The following is a 20,903-nucleotide window of genomic DNA, read 5'->3' as shown; positions in this document are numbered from 1 at the left end:
TTCTAAGTGGGTAGAAGCCATCCCGACCCGGTCCAATGACAACAAAGTTGTCCTCCGATTCCTTAAAGAGAATATCTTTTCTCGATTTGGTACACCTAGGGCTATCATTAGTGACCAAGGGACACATTTCAAGAACCGTCAATTCGAGTCACTTCTTAAGAAGTACTCCATCACTCATAGGCTTGCTACCCCTTATCATCCTCAAACTAGTGGCCAAGTAGAGGTTTCGAACCGGCAAATTAAGCAAATCTTAGAAAAGACGGTCAACTCGAATAGGAAGGATTGGTCAACCAAATTGATAGATGCCTTATGGGCCTATCGGACCGCCTTTAAGACCGTCTTAGGAATGTCTCCTTATAGACTCGTGTATGGTAAAGCTTGCCATTTGCCGGTTGAGCTAGAGCATAGGGCCATGTGGGCCATTAGAGAATTGAACTTCGACTTACCCACCGCCGGTAGTCATCGGAAGTTGCAATTGACCGAGTTGGACGAACTTAGAAATGATGCCTACGAAAATGCTAAAATTTACAAAGAGAGAACTAAGGCCTTTCATGATAAAACCATTTTGAGAAAATCCTTTTCTCCCGGCCAAAAAGTTCTTCTCTACAATTCTAGGCTTCATTTGTTTCCCGGTAAGTTGCGTTCTAGATGGGACGGTCCTTACATTGTTCAAGTTGTTTTTCCTCATGGTGCTGTTGAAATTCAGGATCCTAAAAATGGTAATGTTTTTAAAGTTAATGGTCAACGTCTTAAACCATTTTTAGAATTGCCTGTTGATTCGGAGGAAGAGGTCATCCACCTCATCGACCCTTGATCATGTAAGTTGCTTCAGTAGTTAATAAAAATCTCCTTCATCTCCTATTCAGGTATTTTTCCTCTTTACTCTCTCATTTCAATTCTCTTTTGCATACATTGAGGACAATGCATGGTTTAGGTATGGGGAGGGCTTTAGTGTAATTCTTAAAAAAATGAAAAACCCTAAAAAAATGAAAAATTAGAAAATTCCAAAAATAGAGATGTTTTAGCTAAGTTGTCTTTCCCTCACTCGAACTTTAGGAGTAGTTGGTGTTTAGCATGTTTTCGAAAAAGTATATATATATAGTGTCTTTTAGATAATTTGAACGTAGTTGAGTAAGGTTGTCTTTTTGAAGCTTGTATCGACCGATTTGTACTCTAAATTCCAAGATGGCACACACTTTTGAACGAGACCTTTGATGGAGAGATTGTCTAGTGATATTATTCGATACCTGAGAGAGAACCCACATGTTGAAACAATGTCGAATCGAACCTTTGCGAATAAAAAAAAATATAGAAAAAAAAAGATAGAAAAAAAAAGAAAAAAAAAGGAATAACTACTTCAATACCCATTGTTCTTTATAGATAAAATCTTTAGATAAATGGGCAAAAGTAGATTGGCTAGTCCCGTTTTGTGGCCTTTGTTACTCGAGCAATTAAGTCCGTTGGGGGATTTCAAAACCTAGTGCCCTAAGACCGTTTGGTTTGGGAGTCACTGACCTAAAGCTCGCTACATGGGTAACATTGTTTGCCTAAGAAAACGGACAAAATAAAGTCAATGCAAAAAAAAAGAGGAAAAAAAGAAAGAGAGGAGAATAAAAGTTTGTGAAGTTTGGCTAGATATTTGTTTCGATAGAGATTGGGTCAGTTCAAAATTGGTTGAAAAAGAGAAAATGTTCTTAGACAATTAGGATCCATCAAAGGCCTTAAATTACTTACACTCCTTGGATTTCTAGTAAATCTTTGTGTCGATGCAAGTGAATTAGAAACAACTGTATCTTGATTATTAGTAGATGAGTCTTTAAGTCGTATTTTCCTTAAAAACGTTTTTTGTTAACACCAACGAAATTAGAGTAAGAGTCGAGTAGACACTTGCTAGAATGTCTCGAAGATTTTATGGGTATATCTTCTGTAAACCCTTAGGAGACAAAACTCCTCTTGTAGAGATCGTCTACGAGTTTAACGGGTTGGTGAACCTAAAATCACCCGTCACGCCTACGAAAAGGAGCCTAGGAATCGCATCTAGTTTTCATAGTTTATTTTCTTTTCTTTTGATTTTACTCGAGGACGAGCAAAATATAGGTATGGGGAAGTTTGATGAGTGCATATTTTTATATATTTTAAATGCCTAATTATTGCTTGTTCTCACTTATTTATTTGTTTATTTGTCTTTTTTGTAGGAAATTGCAAAAGCTTGAAGAAATAAAAGAATAAAGCAAAAAGAAGAAAAAGATGGAAGAAAAGGATCATAGGGGAATATTCTCAAGGAAGCATCTAGATGGGACACCTACCCCCCCTCTACCCTAATTTCCCCCTATAAATACTCATCTCCCCATCATGTTTTAACCAACCTAGGATTTTCTTATTTTAGTAGCCTCCTTTCTCTAGTCTAGATCTAGTTTTAATTTGTATGCTCTCTCCTCCTTTTGTAAACACCTTTTAATATTTTAATGCAAGATTTCATATTTGTTCTTACATTCTTGTTCTTTATGCTTTCTTTGGCTATGAAATCTTCCTCTAACTACAAAAGAATTCAAAGTTGTTTGTAGATTGGAAGGAGCCATTAATTAGTTGTAGCCTTTTTTATATTTAGATTTAATTTTTGGAAGAAGCTAAAACTCTAGCACAAAAGATGATTTGTGTTGGGGTTTAGACTTTAAATTTTAAGGTTACAATTTACTTTTAATTCGGCAGTTGATTTTTATAAATATAAACTATTAACAGCACCTGGTTTTGCTTAATGAATTATTTAGATCTGTGTTTTCTTTTGCTAGCTAAATGTAACACACCCATTCCCCTGTTTTTTTATTTTAAAACCCCTTTAGCCGAGTCGCGTCTTCTTGTTTAGCGAGTTATAGCTGAGTCAAAGGTGTTTCGTTTCATCTGCTTTTGTCGAGTTTACTTTTTGTGTTAAGTTCGAGTTTAGCAGTTCGTTTTAGTCGAGTTTCAAGTTTTGTCCAGTTCGTTTGTTTTGTAAACAAAACACACTTTCCCCTGCTTTCATTTCAAAAACCAGTCAACTCTGTTTTCGTTTAAGAACCCCGGTTTCGTTTTTTTTCATTTTCAATTTGAAACCCCACAAGACTTTTCTTCTTGTTTCGTTCTCCGGCCGAGTCGTTGGTTCCTTGTAGTTTAAAACGAGTTAATGAGCCTAGTAGCGAGTCTAAGTAGCAGGTCTGTGTCGAGTTTGTGTTACTGAGTTCCTTTGTACTGGGTTCGAGTCCGTGGCTCTGTTTCTCTCGTTTTTTTTGCTGCGTTTTAGTGTTTGAGTCTTCGAGTTTTATCTGTTTTGTGTGTCGAGTTTAGTCCGAGTTCTGTTTTCGTGTTTAGATGTTCATCGATTAGTTGCTGCTGCGTTTTCTTTCGAGTTACAGAGTCGTTTTCTTTGCTGAGTCCCGAGTCTTGTACTGAGTCTTCGAGTATGTGTTTTGCTTGGCGTTGAGTCCTGTAGTCGATTTTGTTGTAGCTGAGTTGGGTTGTTCTGTAGAGTTCCGAGTCTGCCATTGCTGAGTCGTAGTTGTAGTTTCCGAGTCGCTGGCAGAGTTTGTTTTCGTCGATAAACAGTAGTGAGTTTGGAGTCCTGCAGTTGAGTCGCTGGTTTTGCTGGTCCAATAGGTTCTGTTTTGATGAATAGTTGATGGGTTTTGTTTCATTAGTTTTCGGTTGATTAGTTTGTTGTTTTCTGAGTTAATTTTGGTTAAGTGAGGCCACTGTTCTGAGGTTGTGTTTGTTTTTGTTGATTTGCTTTTTTTTTTATTATATGTGTTTGTCTCTGCCAAGTCTAATACTTGAGTCAATAAGCGTGTATATTATTTCGAGTGTTGGCAATTGCTATTTTATCATTTCCAGGTAGTTAAAACTTTGTTTTCTTTTATTAACTTTGTTCATCTAATTTTGGTTTATTAATTTTCGGTAATTAGATTAGACTTTCAATTTAATGTTAAAAATTAGTTTTTTTTTATACACCCTCTCCACTAATTAAATTTCTAACCCGCCTAGATTAAAGATAATTAGAGTTGCGAAAATAATTTTAATCTCTGTGGACGAATCTTAAATATTAAAACGGTGATCGTGCGCTTGCGATTTAAAGGAATTATTTCTAGCACATCATATGGGTGCCCCTGGCGGGGCCATTAGATTACAATAGAATCAACTGAATACAACCTCATATGTGTGTGTGTCTATATATATATATATATATATATATATATATAGATAGATATATATCGATTCCAATGATGAGGTCGAAAATGACATTTGAAATCTGAAACTTGAAATCAGGATTTGCAGTTGCATATATGGTTGCATATGCAACCACAGTATTTTTGAAAATATTTTAGAGAAGATAGTATTTTTGAAAATAAAATTGAATAAGGTAGTATTTTTGAAAATAAGATTGAAAACGTGGTTATGAATATAAAAAAACCCTTGTTTTTTCTCTCTTGCGGCTATGATTCTTGATATTATTGATGACGGGTTTGTATTGGATTGAGATTTTAAGGTATTTTTTTCATTTATGAAATCGAGATATATTCAATTCAAATTTTATAAAATATCAGCATCTTGGCATATTCAATTAGAATTTATAAAATACAGTGTGGTATTGAATCAGGATTTTAAATTATACTTAAAAATCTGATGATATTTAATCGAGATTATTTAAAATCCATTAAAAATCTTATAATATTCAAATGTTGATGGACTTTTTTAACTTCATAAAATTATGGATTTTGTGAGATTGTTCAGTATATTTTAAACTTTTGAAAATATCATCGAAATTCTTGAGATTTTGAAGTATTGTGCTTAAATCCTAAAAAATATGTGTCAACTCTGCGATATTTTATCTAGAATTCACGTAAAATCAAAATCAGATATGATTCATTAAACTCCATAAATTATGTATAATCCTTTAAAAACATAGTTGAATACACCCCCTAAAAATTTGAACATTAATGTTCCAGGTCATGTTTGACAATTTACAATTGCTATTAGCGGATTAAATTAATTATTTCGTATTGTCTAGTTGTTTTAACTAGTGAATTAAATTGATTTACTATATCAACCTGCCCAAAAATATTATATTTTTATTTATAACTCAAAAAATACAAATATAAAAAATTAATTACCAAACAGTTATCTGATTTATACTCCCTCCGTCCCACCCATTTCTTATCGAATGGGTTGGGCACGGAGGTTAAGGAATATGTATAAAGTAGTGGAAAAGAGGAAGAAAAGTGGGTAAAGTGGTGGGACCCATCGATTTTTAATATATAAAAAGAAGATAGTGGAGTAAAAGTAGTGTGAAAAGGAAAGAAAAGTGGGGAAGTGGTGGGACCCATTGACTATTTTTGGTAAGTTTTGAAATGTAAAGAATTGGGTGGGAAGCCACAAAAAGGAAAGTGTAAAGAAATGGGTGGGACGGAGGGAGTAGCATTTTTTCATAACAAGACAGTTTTTAACAACACTTCAAACAGACCCTTATAAGTAATAAGCTTTTTTTTAAGATGGGTCCAACGGTCCATTATTTTGTATTCTATGCTTTATTAAAAATTTTGTCTCACCTTCAAATATGACAATTATGACGACATGTGGGACATAATTAATCAACGTATATTTCCAAATATGTCAATTTAAAATGAAATACATCAACCGCTACGTGGTAAATGCATCAGTTTCGACACATAACCGTTGATGTTGTATATTTAAATAGCAGATATCATTTATTTTATATTTAAGTACCCGATATCATTAGCTTTATATCCGGGACCCTTTCACCATCCCGATCAATTCATCTCGAGTTCACAAAATCTCCTCAAGTCTCCAGAAATGTACAAAAGAAAATCTCCTCAAGGCTCCAGAAATATATAAAAGAGCTCTAGACAAGCTAAAGATCCAATACTGGATTTTACCCGTCCGGATAGGCTTCACTCCCGTCCAGTAGGTCCCGCGTGGGCTTTACCAAGCTCCGGTATGGGATCCATCCTCCGGACCCACAAACCTTCCCATCCTATTATAAATAATTTATATTAAAAAAACCAAAGAGAAGCAGGCAATTAAGGAAACAATGAGGACGAAATTCTCTAACACAGACGCAGTGGAGAGATTCGCTATGGCCAACTGCGCAATGATAGCAGAGAGTAGGAAGTCGTCGTCTCAGCCGGAAGAGATCTTCAAGTGCAAGACATGTAAACTTAGCTTCGCAACTTCCCAATCCCTAGGCGGTCACTGCAGAGCGAGCCACTACAAGCGCCTTGAACTTGGTGGTGGCGAAACGGAAGCGGAGAAGAAGGGGCCCAAGCCCTACAAGTGCACTGTGTGCGGTGCTGAGTTTTGGAATGGACAGGCTTTAGGTGGTCACAAGGGTAAGCATCGTAAGCCCAAGATTCAAGGCTTGCTTGGGAGTAATGAGAGCCTTTGCAATAATGCTAGTACTGTTACTAGTAGTGCTGCTCCCTCTGATGATGTGAAGATGGTCACTGCAGGTAATTTCTTTGACAAAGGGATGTTAGGTCTTGATTTGAATTTGAGTCCGGAGGAGAATGAAATGAAGGTTTTCGAGATTAATTAGTTTCGTGGAGAGTCGAGAGTGGTTACTTTGATGTGAACTGTATGCTATTTGCATGTGTATGATATGTTTCTTCGACTGTTGCAAAACATGTGGGTTGGTATTTCTTGACATGGTTATGAATTTTGTTATGCGACTCTCTTGTTGGATTTTCAGTTTCAATGGATTAGTTTTGTGTTCTTGATCATTTTTTTTGAAAGTTGTGTTCTTGATCATTTTTTTTGAAAGTTGTGTTCTTGATCATTGTTTTTTCTCTCCTCCGGCTATGATTTTTGGTATAATTGATGATGGTGTTGTATTCGATTAGAATTTAAGAAGATTCTTTTTCATTTATGAAATTCGTATATTCAATTCGCATTCTAAAAAAATATTGAATATTCAATTGGAATTTACAAAATACCGTGGTAATTAGTATTTTAAATTATGCTTAAAAATCTATTGATATTCAATCGGAATTATTCAAGATCCATTAAAAATCTTATAGTATTCAAATGCTAATGGAATTTTTTGAACTTCATAAAATTATGGATTTCGTGGGATTGTTCAGTATATTTTAAAATTTTGAAAATCTCATCAAAATTCATGAGATTTTGAATTATCGTGCTTAAATCCAGAAAACTATATCAACTCTACTATATTTTATGTAGAATTCATCTAAAATCAAAACCAGATACGATTTACATGATTAAACCTCTAATATTATCCAAATATCTAAACTTTTTTCATGAAACTTCTGACTTCCACATATGCCTTAGAAATTTTGATTAAGTTTAACGAAGTCCATAAGCACTTACCCGACGCCTACACACGTCTCTATTCTGAGGCACTCGATACTTATACATGTACCTGTACTATTATTCGAATTCAAATTGGTATATTACGTTACTATGTAGGTGCCATTTGCATTATAATCTATTGAACTTTGTTTGCACTAAATTTTACAAGGACCTTATGTTACAAGTTGGGAGCCAGTGAGTTGAAGTAAAAAGCTTTTTAAATAAGAGGCCTGAGAATTTAACTCAGAACTTAGATTTTATTATTCTCATTATGTAAAAATACTAAATATATAAGCTTACAAGAAAACAAGTCAAAATCGACCACACAAAATCGACCGTCGTATATAAAACCGACCGACGGTCGCGTGGTCGGTTTTACCTCGTCGAAATCACAAAACGACGATATGTAATTGCAGACAATGATTTTTATGTCAGTGCAATGGGAGTCGATGATATTAGTAGTTAAACCGAATGAAGAAGCCAGAGCACGTAGACAAGTATATATATATTGCAGATAAAAGGTCCTGATGTATCCACCTTACCATTGTTTATATATAAACAAGTTGTTTTCAGAGCAAGACAGTAGATTCACCCAAGAGGAAAATTTGCTCGAAGCTACAACAGTATGACTTATTTACTAAAAGAGATATAACTAGGATTTACTTGTCAATTCTTGTTTGGGAATCGTGCTCAATCCTTGAAGATTTGGATATTCAAATCATTGTGCATTGCAATTATTAATTTCAAAAATGGCTATTTAAGTTGATGCCTTTTTTTCCCTTCTTGAAAGATTTCATTAGCATTGTTGTTCCTGAATGACTTCACTGAGCAGCTAAGGAAGACTTGGAAAAAATAATTGTCCGCAGACTCCACACAACTGAAGTTGCGTAAACTTCTCCTTTTTCGCCATGTGAGGACGCTTACTGAAGTTTATAGGATCAAATGCATATTGATTGTTGTTAAACTACAAATCAGGTTGTTTTAAGATTTCTTACAAAGAAACTACTCTAGTTTAAATTTTTAGTTATACAGATCGACTAGCTAGGCACCATACTGAATACATATAAACACCGAGAAAAAACTGTTGAGCTGAAAATTTACATGTAAAAGATGGCAAGACAGAGGGTAGAAATTAGAACTGTCGGTCACTGATATAGTAGAGACCATTGCCATTGTTGGGAATATTACGACTTATGTGGAGGAGGTGCTATTGCCTATTGCAATGGTCATACCAGCTATGCATCTCTCTGGAAATTCGCCCACAGTTCTCTAGGCAAAGGAACAGGTAAGTATGTTTTTCGGCTAGCTAGGTGCTTATATAGTTGTTTCGTACTTGGTAACCTGCCAATATGGCTGCATCTGAACAATTTGAATGAGAATATTGCAAAAGTACATGGTGGAAATACGGGACTGGTGAACATACCCATATTTAGTAAAAATGCACAACCAGTTGCTGGTTTTGCCAGCCCTTTTTAGTTACCTGTCTAAAAATAAAACTTAAGAAAAACCATTTAAACCCAGAATGCTAACCAAAGCAACTTAATAAACTGTTAAAAAAATAACAGAAGAGTTATCTTACATGTCTACGAAAATGCAATGCCTGAACCACATGTACATTGCTCCACATGATCAAACTCGAGGAATTTACAATTTGCAGCAATATATATAGAAATCTGGAAGTGATCGCTTTGCACTACAATGAGTAATGACAAATGAGAAAATCAAAGGCAAGCATTGTGCCAGCACTATCATTAGTATCCCTTTTTTGTTCTTCACATCAATCCCCCAGCAAGTGCATGCATCTTGTGGCTGAGGCCTGACGAGATCTGCATATGATCCGCAGCAAGCTGATTTCTAGGCAATTTGACCATTTCTAGCAGTTGGCTAAGGTGTAGAAGGCTGAAACCAGCAATAATGGCAGGCAAACATTTAGAATACAAGTATAAAACATTCTGGTAAGAAAATCAACCTAAATAATTAGTATCAATATGGCTGTGTGATGGCCAATTGTTTGCTTCAAAATTTCCAGAAATCAATAAAGATCAATATTTAGGCTCTTTTTTTTCCTGACAAAAAAAAAATTTAGGCTTCTTGTACACAAGATGTCCTCTACTCCTCTTTTCCACTCTCTTTAGCCAACTTCCTTTTCCCACTGTCTACAAAGGTTCACTGTGTATGAGAAAAAATACCTCATCCATAGAGTTCCTGTCTGCGAGCCTTTGCTTTTTATCACTAGCCATGGAAATGGAAGCTTAACTCACAGGGATTTGTTCTTGAACTTTGCAGTCTGGCTTACAATTTCAAAAAGATTGCAAAATCAATCCGTAGGATCAGCAGAGCACAAAATACAGGATTGACAAAATAGCATTCATCAAGTAAGCCTTGTTTCCTGCCAGTCTATATCTTCTTGATATTGTCAAGCATTTTGATGAATATCGGGAATCCAGTTCAGGATGTCTTGAAAAAGCAGAGACGAAAAAGATTTGACACATCGGAGACATTTGTGAAAATATGACTATTCCTTAAAACCATCGCACATTTTAGACCAACCCTATTTACACTTTGTAGCATGGATTGGCCTTCTCAATTTGCATTGCAAGAAAAATCTTATGGCTTTGGTGTTCAACGTATCTTATGACATTGTTGATGGTATGGTTCTGTTAATTTTCTTGTCAAGAGGTCGATGCAAATGAAGATCGAGATTCGGAGGATGGGTAAGAAGTGAATGGAGATGAAGCTGCAATGATACAAGTCGATGTTGACTTTACTTTTGTTTAAATTCTCTCACGGATTTGGTTTAGTCATGTATGTGACTAAATTCTCAAGCGAATTTGGTTTTGTTTTGTCTTAGACTTATATATGTACTGTTTGTAATTTGTATGATGATGTTATGACAGCCTGAGTGCTGCTTTTCAATTGGTGTTATGGTGTTATGTTTATGAATGACATTGATGTTTGGATTTGTGGCATAAAAACATGCCTAGCTAGTCTATTTTCAGTAATATCCTTTTATTTTTATAAAAAAAAAATGTTGCAATTGTGTCCAAATTTTTTTCAATTAGTATTACAAAAGCTATAAAATTTATTGCAATTGGACTGATTAATGTTGCCTTGTGGTTGGTTAGTTGCTATATGCATTCTATGGATAACAAAGAAGCCTTTGAGCTGCATGTTCGGGATCAATGTTCCATCCTTTCTAGCTTTCAGAGCACTCCATTTTCTATATATAAGTTTTTACTGCTGGACAAAAAAATATTCTATTTAGAAAAAGAAAATTCATTTAAACTTTTATTCAGAAAAAAAAAATTAAAAATAAATTATATAAATATATTTACATAGTACACAATTAAGGGGACCGAGGAATATTCTACTAGCTCAATATTTGACAAAGGGGTTTGCACAAATTTAAGAACTCTTATTTAATTTTTAAAAAAAATTAACATTTATCAATACCTTAAAAATACATGCAAGCAATGTTAATACCATTACCTTAAAATACAAGCACTGTTAACAGATGAGATGGAGAGGGTAATATATTCAATTTTGATTTAGAATATAAAAATATAAAATTATATTTTAATTACAAAACTCAGCTTATTTTGATTTTCACAAATTCTTCTTTCTTGTTTATAATAATAAAAAATTAGTATATATAAACATCTTTATTATTAGCACTTTTGACAATTTATCGAAAAATACATTGAATCCGTATCTTTTATGTGGTACATCAAAAAAATTCAAATTATCTTTGTTCTAGCTACTTGGTAATTATTTTTCCTAATATTGGTATTTATTGAAATATATCCGAGGAGATTATTAGTAAAATAAACAGCAAAGGAGGTTACTTGGTGATCAAGTTAAAACGATAAAAATCTTTATTTATACATAAAATAAAAATTTTAAAAATAATTAATAAAATTATATTTTATATTTATCATTACCTTAAAATACATGCAAACACTGTTTACACATAGGATGTACGGAATAGCATATTCAATTCAAAATAATTTGAGATAAATTTATTATCTTTAAAGCATAATTAAATATTATACACATAATTTTTATTGATGTGATAAATTTTAAATAATTAATATTTTATGTTATTTTAGTCGATCATTTTGATCAATATGGTTGTAGCTCCTCTTTTGACTTTTACAATTGAAAATGATATTATAAAACAGAATATATATTTTCCATGAATAATTATTATTCACTAACAAATTTTTAAATTGGGGAAATTCAATCATAAAAACTATATAGCAATTTTTTACAGATGGGAGAGAACAGTATAATAATACATATATAATATCACATATATAATATCAGTTCAATTATATTTATTATAATAACTTATAACCCCGTGCACGGATATTTTCTGTAAATATATGTTTAATTTAACAATTCATATAAGTTCACGTTTATATAATATGCTTATAAACATAATTAAAATCTCTGTAAGATTATGATGTTACAAATCAAAATTTTTACAATAAATTTTCTTTTAAAAAATAATGATAATTTGGTTATATTTCAATTAGAATAGAAACTAGCAAGTAAAAAATAAATTTATAAAATTTTATGAAAATCATATTTTATTTATAAAATCTCCTTTTATCTGGTCTAAAATAAATATAAAAAAAAAAACATAGTCAAATTACAGGACCCAGTTTTATTTGGATTTTACAAAATCTTCTCTTTTGTTTGGATTATTAAAAAAAATTGTATATATAAACATCTATATATAGGCTTATCAAAAAAAAAAAAAAAGGCTTATAAAAAAAAACATCTATATATACCCGCAGAGATGTTACTTGGTAATCAAGAAAAACGATAGAAATCCTTTCCTTGTGTAGTCTACGCGCAGTCGGTATCTTCTACACAACCACACGGCACACACCTATATATACCCACACATACTCGCACTCCCAACTTGTTTCGCTCTTACAAAACACACACACACTTATAAGTCGATTACTTGTTCCGATAATACAGAGAGAAACAGTAATTAGGGCAAGAATGATGAAGAGATTCTACAACACAGACAACGTGGAGAGATTCGCCATGGCCAACTGCGCCATGATCTCGAACAGAGCAGAAAGCAAGTCATCTCAAGCGGCTCAAATCTTCACGTGCAAGACATGTCAACGTAGCTTCGCGTCTTTTCAAGCCCTAGGGGGCCACACGGCGAGTCACAAGCGGCCGAAACTCGGCGGCGGCGACACGGAGGCGGAGAAGCAGTTGCCGAAGCCCCACAGGTGCAGTGTGTGTAGTGCGGAGTTTTGGACAGGGCAGGCTTTGGGGGGTCATATGAGGAAGCATCGCGCAGCCAAGATTCTTGGGACTAATGAGAGTTGTAATAATAATAATAATGCTAGTTCTGTGACTAGTAGTGATGGGCATTATGATCTTGATTTGAAGATGAAGATGGTTAGTAGTGATTGTTATGGTAAGAGGGTTTTGGGGCTTGATTTGAATTTGAGTCCGGAGGCGAATGAATTGAAGATTTTCGGGTTCTAACTAATTATTTTTCGAGAGTAGATGATTTTATGATTGATTGGTGTATATATAGAACATGTAGATCTATGGCTAATGGGATAGTTCAATTTTGTAAATCTTGATATGATCTTGTTGGATTTTCGGTTTTAGTGGATTAATGTTGCGGCAGTAATTGATCTGGTATTGTTCTTGTCTTGATCTTTATTTTCTTTTTGTGCTGTTGTGTGGTTCTTGATATGATTTTTTTTTTTTTTGATAGTAGGTTCTTGATATGATTGATACATTAAAGTAGTTGTGTTTTAAGTCTTGTGATATTAGCATGCTCACAAACAGTTTTTAATACTTACTTCAATGTCTCTACTTATTGGAAGCATTGAATCACTCACACTTGTCTAGTTACCAGAGATATAGGACCATTCAATAGATTCTGATACTTGGGGTCTGGGGATCAAGTGTGCAATCTGATCCCTTCAACTGTATGTTTTTGCAATTGAATTTTTTATTCAGGACTATATGTAACAATTGAGTAGAAGAGTTGTGATGTATGTAGATTGCTGTTCAGATAAGATGCCTGAGACTTTAACAAAGAAATTATATTCTGTTATTCTTATTAGTTCATTACTAAGATAGAAGCTAGCAGACTCAGAGCGATCTTGGGATTGTAAACGATTGTGATGTGGATCCTGAAATTCAACTAAATTTAATTAATATAATCTTCAGATTTATAAATTTATGTCAGTGCAATTGAATTTGATTAGTCGTTGGATTAAGTGAAGAAGCTAGAGCATGTGTAAAGAAAAGTTGCAGAAATAGCAGGATGTATCTATAAGGTCTTAGGGTAAGTTGCTGAGAAATTTACCGATATCTGTATCAAGGCATAAGTCTCTGTCTACGCTCTGTTTTTCAAGTCCTTGGATGATGGTTGTAGTTTCCATGCTGGATGCAATATAGCAAGACCTCAGAGCATGCAGTATTCGGTAAGGTCCTCATGTACCCACCTTAACCTTTGTTTTTATATGAAGAAGTTGTTCCTGTGTTTGAAAAAAGCATCAGACAGCTAGCAGACAATTGATTCAACATAAAATGCTATAAGTCGGCCAGTTGGTCTCTGATATTGTAGGCAGCAAGCACGACTAGCATCGTAGGAATTATTGTCACTTATTTACAGGACGTGCTGGTGAAATGGGCATCTGAGATATGTAACTCCCTGGGCATACCATCTCTTGGTGTCTAATCGTGGGAATTCATCCACAAATCCCTGTGAGGGAACACGCAAGTTTTACTGCTAACTAGGTGCTTACATAGTTGGTGCTTGCTGGTGATGTACTAGTATGGCTGCATCCGATCTGCTTGATAGAGAATGTTTGCAAAGTTACATGGAGGAAATATCAGGCCAATGTTGTTGCATTAGAAGCACCGAGAGTGGTGCTGATGTGAAAATTGAGGTTCTGCAATTTTTCCAGATGCTGAGGTGTTCTCAGTATCCATCTGTGATTAGCCATAGATTCGTTTTGTAAAATTCACTTCAGGCGTCTGGTGATTACAATTTACAATTATTGTAATAAATTAGTTGAGGCAAGCGTTGTGTCATCACTTTCAGTAGTATCCCTTTTGTGTTCTTCCCAGTAATCTTCCGTCAAGTGTATATTGTGGCTGAGAAAATCTGCAACGACAAGTATCCATTTCTCAAAATCAGAATTGACATAACAATACCCTTTTGCTTTCATCCCAGTCAGCCTTGTTTTCTACAGTCTCTTCTTCACATTGTCAGAAGCAGTGTTCAATATTGCAAATCCAGTTCCTGATGTCTCAGAGAAGCAGAGACAAAAACTTGAACACTAGTTAGACAATTGTGAACTATGACTTAGACGCACATAAACACAGGAGAGAAATTTTTCTAGTGAATTTATAAATCTACAGGGTCGTGTGTACAGGTGAGAATAATAAATAATAGTTGTCCTGCATATTATGAATTTGGAAAACCATACATTCATAAAGTGCAAAACAATTGTTCTCACGTGTTCTCACACTAAAAACGTTCTCCATAAATCACAACAGTAGGAGTATATTTGACAATTATGTTGTTATAGTCATCATCTACAAGTCTCAAAGTCCGTTACTATTCTCTTGTAACTTGCACAAACAAAATTATGTTTAACTAAGTTCTGGAAGGTGACCAAATAAGCATCTATTTGAGTGTTTTGAACAGAAACATTAGTGCTACCAAAATTGATAAAGTAAATATGTCTAAGCATGTATAAAATAACAAAAGATGATGGGCATGCTTTAAGCATATGCTTAGAAGATCCCCTCTCCACTATCAAACCCCCCATGCCTTTATAGTTATAAAATTTTACAACCAGCTCATTCTCTTTAGGCAACAACATCATCGTCGTCAATAAATCTATCCGGAAACTTGTTTGGCAATTGAAACGATGGAAATTGACATCGTACTCAGCGACAAAGGTGATGAAGAAGAAGATGGGGAGACTGTGAGAGTGAAGAAGAGACGGTGAAATGTTCTGATGGCCATTGAAGTCAGGGGACTGACTCTTCAATTGGGCAACTACATATCCTTTGGCAATGCAATGACGAGTTTCTAACTCAGGCATCTTCAGCTGAGATTATATATCTTATTAGCGCTATGTATCTTGTTATCTTTCTTATACGCTTTATATAACTAACTACTCATCTGGCTACAACCTATTCTCTGAGCGTTTTTCTATCACTTGTCCGTATTTTTGTGTTTCTTTTACTGTAAACTTGATTAATTTCCATTTAGGAAGTAAACACACTTGGTACTGATTCATGTTCAGCGTTATAATCAAGTGTCTGTGTGTCACCGGTTTACGAGCATAATATTATAAAGATTAACTAGATGGATAAAGACTTTTCTTCAACTCATGGATCATTAATTCGTCTGATGACCTATTTTAGTTTCAATAAACAACACCGCCATCACTTGGCCTGAAAAAAACGATATCAGCCTTGGAAGTTCTTTTCAGTTCAAGATCATGCTTAACGCCTACACTTCAATATACCTGTTTTTGCACTTTTATTATTGAATGCGATTCTGTGAGGTCCGCTTTTTAACAATTTACAGTAACAATGTGACCATGTCTTTAATTCCCCTACAACACTCATATTCAGCAAAGGAAAGTTGTTCATTTTCATCTCATGTCGCAGGCAGTTCTGCAAAAATCGGAGGCTGTTCTACAAAAATCGGATTAACCGGTAGATGTGTTAATTAAGGATTAATCGGATGATCGAAGATTAATCAACAAAATTAATCGGATTAAAAAAAACAGATATATTGTAATATTATAATAATAATTAATACATTGGTCTAATTTACTTCAGTTAGATTTTTTAGATCGAATCTGACAAGCATCTTCACAAGATCAATCTGCCAAATCGGGATTTTTAGAACCATGATACATGGCAATGCTATTCAATTATTCCGCAAAACAATGCCATACTTTGTACATCCTCCTTATTTTTATGGTATTTTTCTGCTATCTGACTAATTAAACATATATATCTTATAAATGAGTAATAAACAAGAGTTGAACTAAAATATCCTGGATTTCTTGTGTTAAATTTGATAAAATGAATCCCACTAACACATGGTAACTTTTGTCATACAAATGGGGCGCCAACAGCAACCACCACAAATAGATTATTGGAAGTCATAGACATTTTTGCAATTGGCAAACCAGCATCAATGGCTTTGAAAACATTCTCAAGCACACTATTTATTGTTTGAATAAACTTGGAAGTGGTTGCACATCATAAAGCACTATTATCATATGAGAGAAGTATGTTCATAGCACCAGGTTACACAGTTACACTACTGTGCAACAAAATGGAAGCAAGCAGATTATCACATTTCCAGCATCAAAAGTCAATTTCTAAATGTAAAATCAGTTGATGAATCAAGTCATAACCCAGGGATTTAGCAAATAACCTTAAAATCTCTACCACATAGGATAAAATTCCAAAACCAACACAAAAGAATATCTTAAAATTCAGACAGACAAAATAAGCTTTCTTTGGAAAAACCACTACATAGGATGCAAAGGGTACAAGAAAATTGGAATCAAGCACTAAGCCAGTTATCCAAAACGATCCCTCAAATCCTTCGTTCAGTAAAAGAAGCCAAGTACTTTACCACCAACATTCTTCCTTCTCGCCTCTTCGTGATCCATGATGCCAGCAGATGTAGTCAGCACGATATAACCAAACTGCATATTTACATCATGCACTCCATCAAAAACCATTGATATATGGCAAATACTTGTACGAATCACAAGTCAATAATGTGTTCCCAATTTAACATTAGAGCTATATTTGTAAGACTATAAGTATACAAAAGTTGTACTTAGTAAATATAAATTTTAGGAACCAAACCTGTCTTGATGGAAGAAGACGTGCAGTCCAAGGCTCAATTTCTTTCACACCAACATCAAAACGAGGACTAATTACCCCACATTTGTTCAACCTTCCATTCAATTCAACCACAATTTTCCCAGATCTGTGGTCATCAACATACTCAAACTCTCCTATGTAACCTATTAATCAATGAACATTATAAAGATCAGATCCTCAGAAGATATATGAATTATAGAACACGCTTGATAAAATTGTATCAGAGAAAATGAATGCAAGATTGCTAACCATGCTTTTGCATGACCATAAGAAACTTGATAACCACTTTCGATGAAGGCCTGATCATGACTTGTCGTTTACCCCTCTTCTCTGCATTAAACATGCTCTTGAGAGCATCATTAAGGACACTAACCCTCACCATCCTCAAAATTCAAGCTGCAGCAGATAAACACCATAACATTAAATTAATGGGAGGGGGAAAAGTTTGCACTTCCATAAAAGTACAGGGAGAAACAGAACAAAAAATATGCCAAATTGCAGCTCTATTTGTTGAATTAAATAAAGATACAAACAGTAGATATTCAAGGAAACATCAGAACTCGATCTGTTTATGTGCAAATTGTGCTTATAAAGTACTAAGCATTGAAAAAGAACAACAGCAGAGGCTGCACGGGTAACATAATAATATATAATATATAACATGATGAACGCTCTAATTGTGTCTCCTGTGGCTTCATAAATTACATAATCATACATCTTAACATATATAACTTTTATAAGACATTTTTTCCTCAAAAACCAATGTGAAACTTGTATGCCAGTGTTCATATTTATGTATGGCTGGCACACATCCAAATCACAATAACTTACATTACAATAAAATGTGGCAACACATAAAGACACGGCACATAAAGTTATACATATCACAAAATTACACTTATCATACTAAAGATCCAGTTGAGTCTAAATACTCAATAAAAATTTTAAGAGACACGGCACATAAAGTTATACATATCACAAAATTACACTTATCATACTAAAGATCCAGTTGAGTCTAAATACTCAATAAAAATTTTAAGAGACTAGTCAAACAGGTAGGCAGTAGGCATTTGAGTTCCGATCCTCTAATTACTTACAACATCCATATTTCTCAAAATAATATAGATTGATAGACCGTATAGAGTACTCAAAATCATAACCAACAAACAGGCAGTCAGGCACACATTTCCAAAACAAAATACCGAATGATATAGTCATATAGCACACAACTACCTTCTAAACACGAAGAAAGCAACTAAACCTTGTTTAATTTGAAATCTTGATTTAAGTAAACTAACACAACTAGCTACAATGCTACATCAATTTAATAATTTTAAGTCTAATTCGTCTCAATTTCGAACCCAAAACATAAAATCACCGAAAAACTAACAAAAATCACTCGAAACAAACAGTGCATTCATCGACAAACAATCATAACAAAACAAAAAATCAAAAGATATACACATCAAACGAGATTCATTGCGTTTAATTGAAGGAAGTATGAAAGCTATACATACAACTATACAAGCAAGGCAGTGATTGCATATTCAACAGCTATTTACAGCTAAGCTTTTAATCAGATCATATATACAAACAAGATTGTGTGTGAGTGATAAAGATATAAGATCAAGGCTGAATGTACCTGAAACAAGAAATGGGCGCAGAGGAGGCGGAGAAGCGAGAGATGAAGATTCTAGGGTTTCGCCTTTGTTGCGGAGAGACAAAGAGAGCCTTATATAGCTCCTCGCTAGAAATTTACATTTTTTTCCTCTTAATTTACATATTGGTTTTATTTTTGCTAGATTAAATTTATTAATGAAAAGCTTATATTATTTGCGTTAATTTCTTTTTTTTGAAATTATTATTTGCGTTAATTTAATTTGTACGGTTGAAGTAATAAAAAAATACAATATCATGATAAAGAATCAATATCAAGATTATTTATCGGTTCATTCTCTTCAATATCTTTCTCTCTTTTTTTATTTTAACATTATCATGTTATTATTGAAACAAGAATATTCATAAATTATTTCTATAATTATAATAGTGGGTTTTTAGTATATATAAATATATAGGTAGCACTTCATAAAACAGTTTCATATTACATCATTGTAAATATATACATAATACATATAATTTTTTATATTTTATAAAACTATAATTCTAATTTAAATATGTATTTTAAAATTTGGCTCATAATTTTAAAATATATTTTGTTTAACAAATCGCTAGTCTAAACAAAAGGGATCAATTTGTGCAATAATTAGATATTGACTATAATAAATGTAATGAGTACATAAACATAAAAATTTATTAAAATATATTATTTTTCAATCATGCCGGGTTAAAAAAAGTCGAAACTCACCTAACTCATTACAATCGTATCAAAATATTTTAATCCAATATATTTAGGTTTGAATTTAAATTATTAGGGTCGACAAAAATGGGATCGGTTTCGTCAACTCTTGTATATCTCTGATTTCTTTCACACACAATCTATCCTGATGAAAATTTTACGCTAAATCCATCCTGAAACTTTGTCGAGACAAACTTCATCGAGATTCAAATTTCTACTATGATATAAATTACTAAATATAAAATAAAATCAATGATACAAAAGATAATGTGAAAGATTTATTTTTAGTTATTACATTTCAATCCTCAACCAAACACTACATAAAAAATTATTTTATCAATGTGAATTTTTGGGTGAGTTTATATCATAAATAAAAAAAAGTTATTTCCTTCTAATAACTTTTCAGATGGGTGAATTTATATAGTAAATAAAAAGAGGTTGCTTCCTTCTGATAACTTTTTAGAGGATTGACCATATTTTACTGGCCATTTGGCCAAGGAACGTTGGACAACTCTACAGTAGCTGGAGTTCTCCGTTATGAAAAGAGGTAATTGCATATTGCACCCCCTAATTATCGTTCAAAAACGATAGAGTACCGATACTTTATTTACTTCTCAAAACCGAGATGCACCTCCTGTCGTTAACTTCCGTTAACTCAGTGCACTCCGTTAAGTCAGTATATATATATAATTGCAATTCAGATCCCCTAACTTACGTTCAAAAATGATATGGTATCCATATTTTTGAAAACTCGAATCGCACCACCTATTTTTACATCTCAGGAACGATACGCACCCCCTCTGTTAAATTCCGCTACCTTCGTTAAAATTCTCCTCCGTCTCAATTTACATGTCCCTTTTGCTTTTTGAGGAGTTAAATTGACTAATTTTTTACCAACTATTTGAAAATATGTATTTATTATTTTAGAAAATAGAAAGTTACATATTAAAATAGACTAGATTTAATTTTTGATGATATTTTTTTTAATTTTTTTGATCAATTTTTCCAAACAAAATAATTAAATTTATATATTTTAATCAATAGATAAATTTATGTATTATTTATAATAAATATCACATGATATTTATTTTTTATATTTAAAATAGTGTATATTTTAAGTACCTAATACACATGTCACTAAAAATTTAAAATCATTCAATATGTAAAATCATTTTGACTTGGGGATAACTTAATTAAACAAAAATTTAAAAAAAATATCATCAAAAAGTAAATCTAGTCTATTTGTTTTCGCAAATAATAGAGGGTC

At 33.4% G+C, this 20,903-nt stretch overlaps 3 protein-coding genes across 3 annotated transcripts; 2 read left to right on the top strand and 1 right to left on the bottom strand.

Annotated features, from left to right (window-relative positions):
- The first annotated feature begins 6,079 nt into the window (after positions 1–6,079).
- LOC108222491 (zinc finger protein ZAT7-like) lies at positions 6,080–6,583 on the top strand. Its single transcript, XM_064094035.1, has one exon. It carries the CDS (start codon positions 6,080–6,082, stop codon positions 6,581–6,583), a length of 504 nt encoding a protein of 167 aa, XP_063950105.1.
- Positions 6,584–12,372: 5,789 nt separating this feature from the next.
- On the top strand, positions 12,373–12,873 carry LOC108221741 (zinc finger protein ZAT11-like). The gene has a single exon (XM_017395598.2). It carries the CDS (start codon positions 12,373–12,375, stop codon positions 12,871–12,873), a length of 501 nt encoding a protein of 166 aa, XP_017251087.1.
- A 3,933-nt stretch (positions 12,874–16,806) lies between these two features.
- LOC108219714 (small ribosomal subunit protein uS8) lies at positions 16,807–19,048 on the bottom strand. The gene is made up of 4 exons (XM_017393216.2): positions 18,923–19,048; positions 17,530–17,676; positions 17,263–17,423; positions 16,807–17,096 (listed from the first exon to the last, which is right to left on the bottom strand). The coding sequence occupies exons 2-4, from the start codon at positions 17,660–17,662 to the stop codon at positions 16,998–17,000; spliced, it is 393 nt and encodes a 130-aa protein (XP_017248705.1). The 5' UTR covers positions 17,663–17,676; positions 18,923–19,048; the 3' UTR covers positions 16,807–16,997.
- Between the last annotated feature and the right edge of the window lie 1,855 nt (positions 19,049–20,903).

Source organism: Daucus carota, chromosome 5 (assembly GCF_001625215.2).
Source record: "Daucus carota subsp. sativus chromosome 5, DH1 v3.0, whole genome shotgun sequence".
Taxonomy (NCBI): Eukaryota; Viridiplantae; Streptophyta; class Magnoliopsida; order Apiales; family Apiaceae; genus Daucus; species Daucus carota.
Note: the sequence above shows the minus strand (reverse complement) of the source record. Positions and strands in the feature narration are given on the sequence as shown.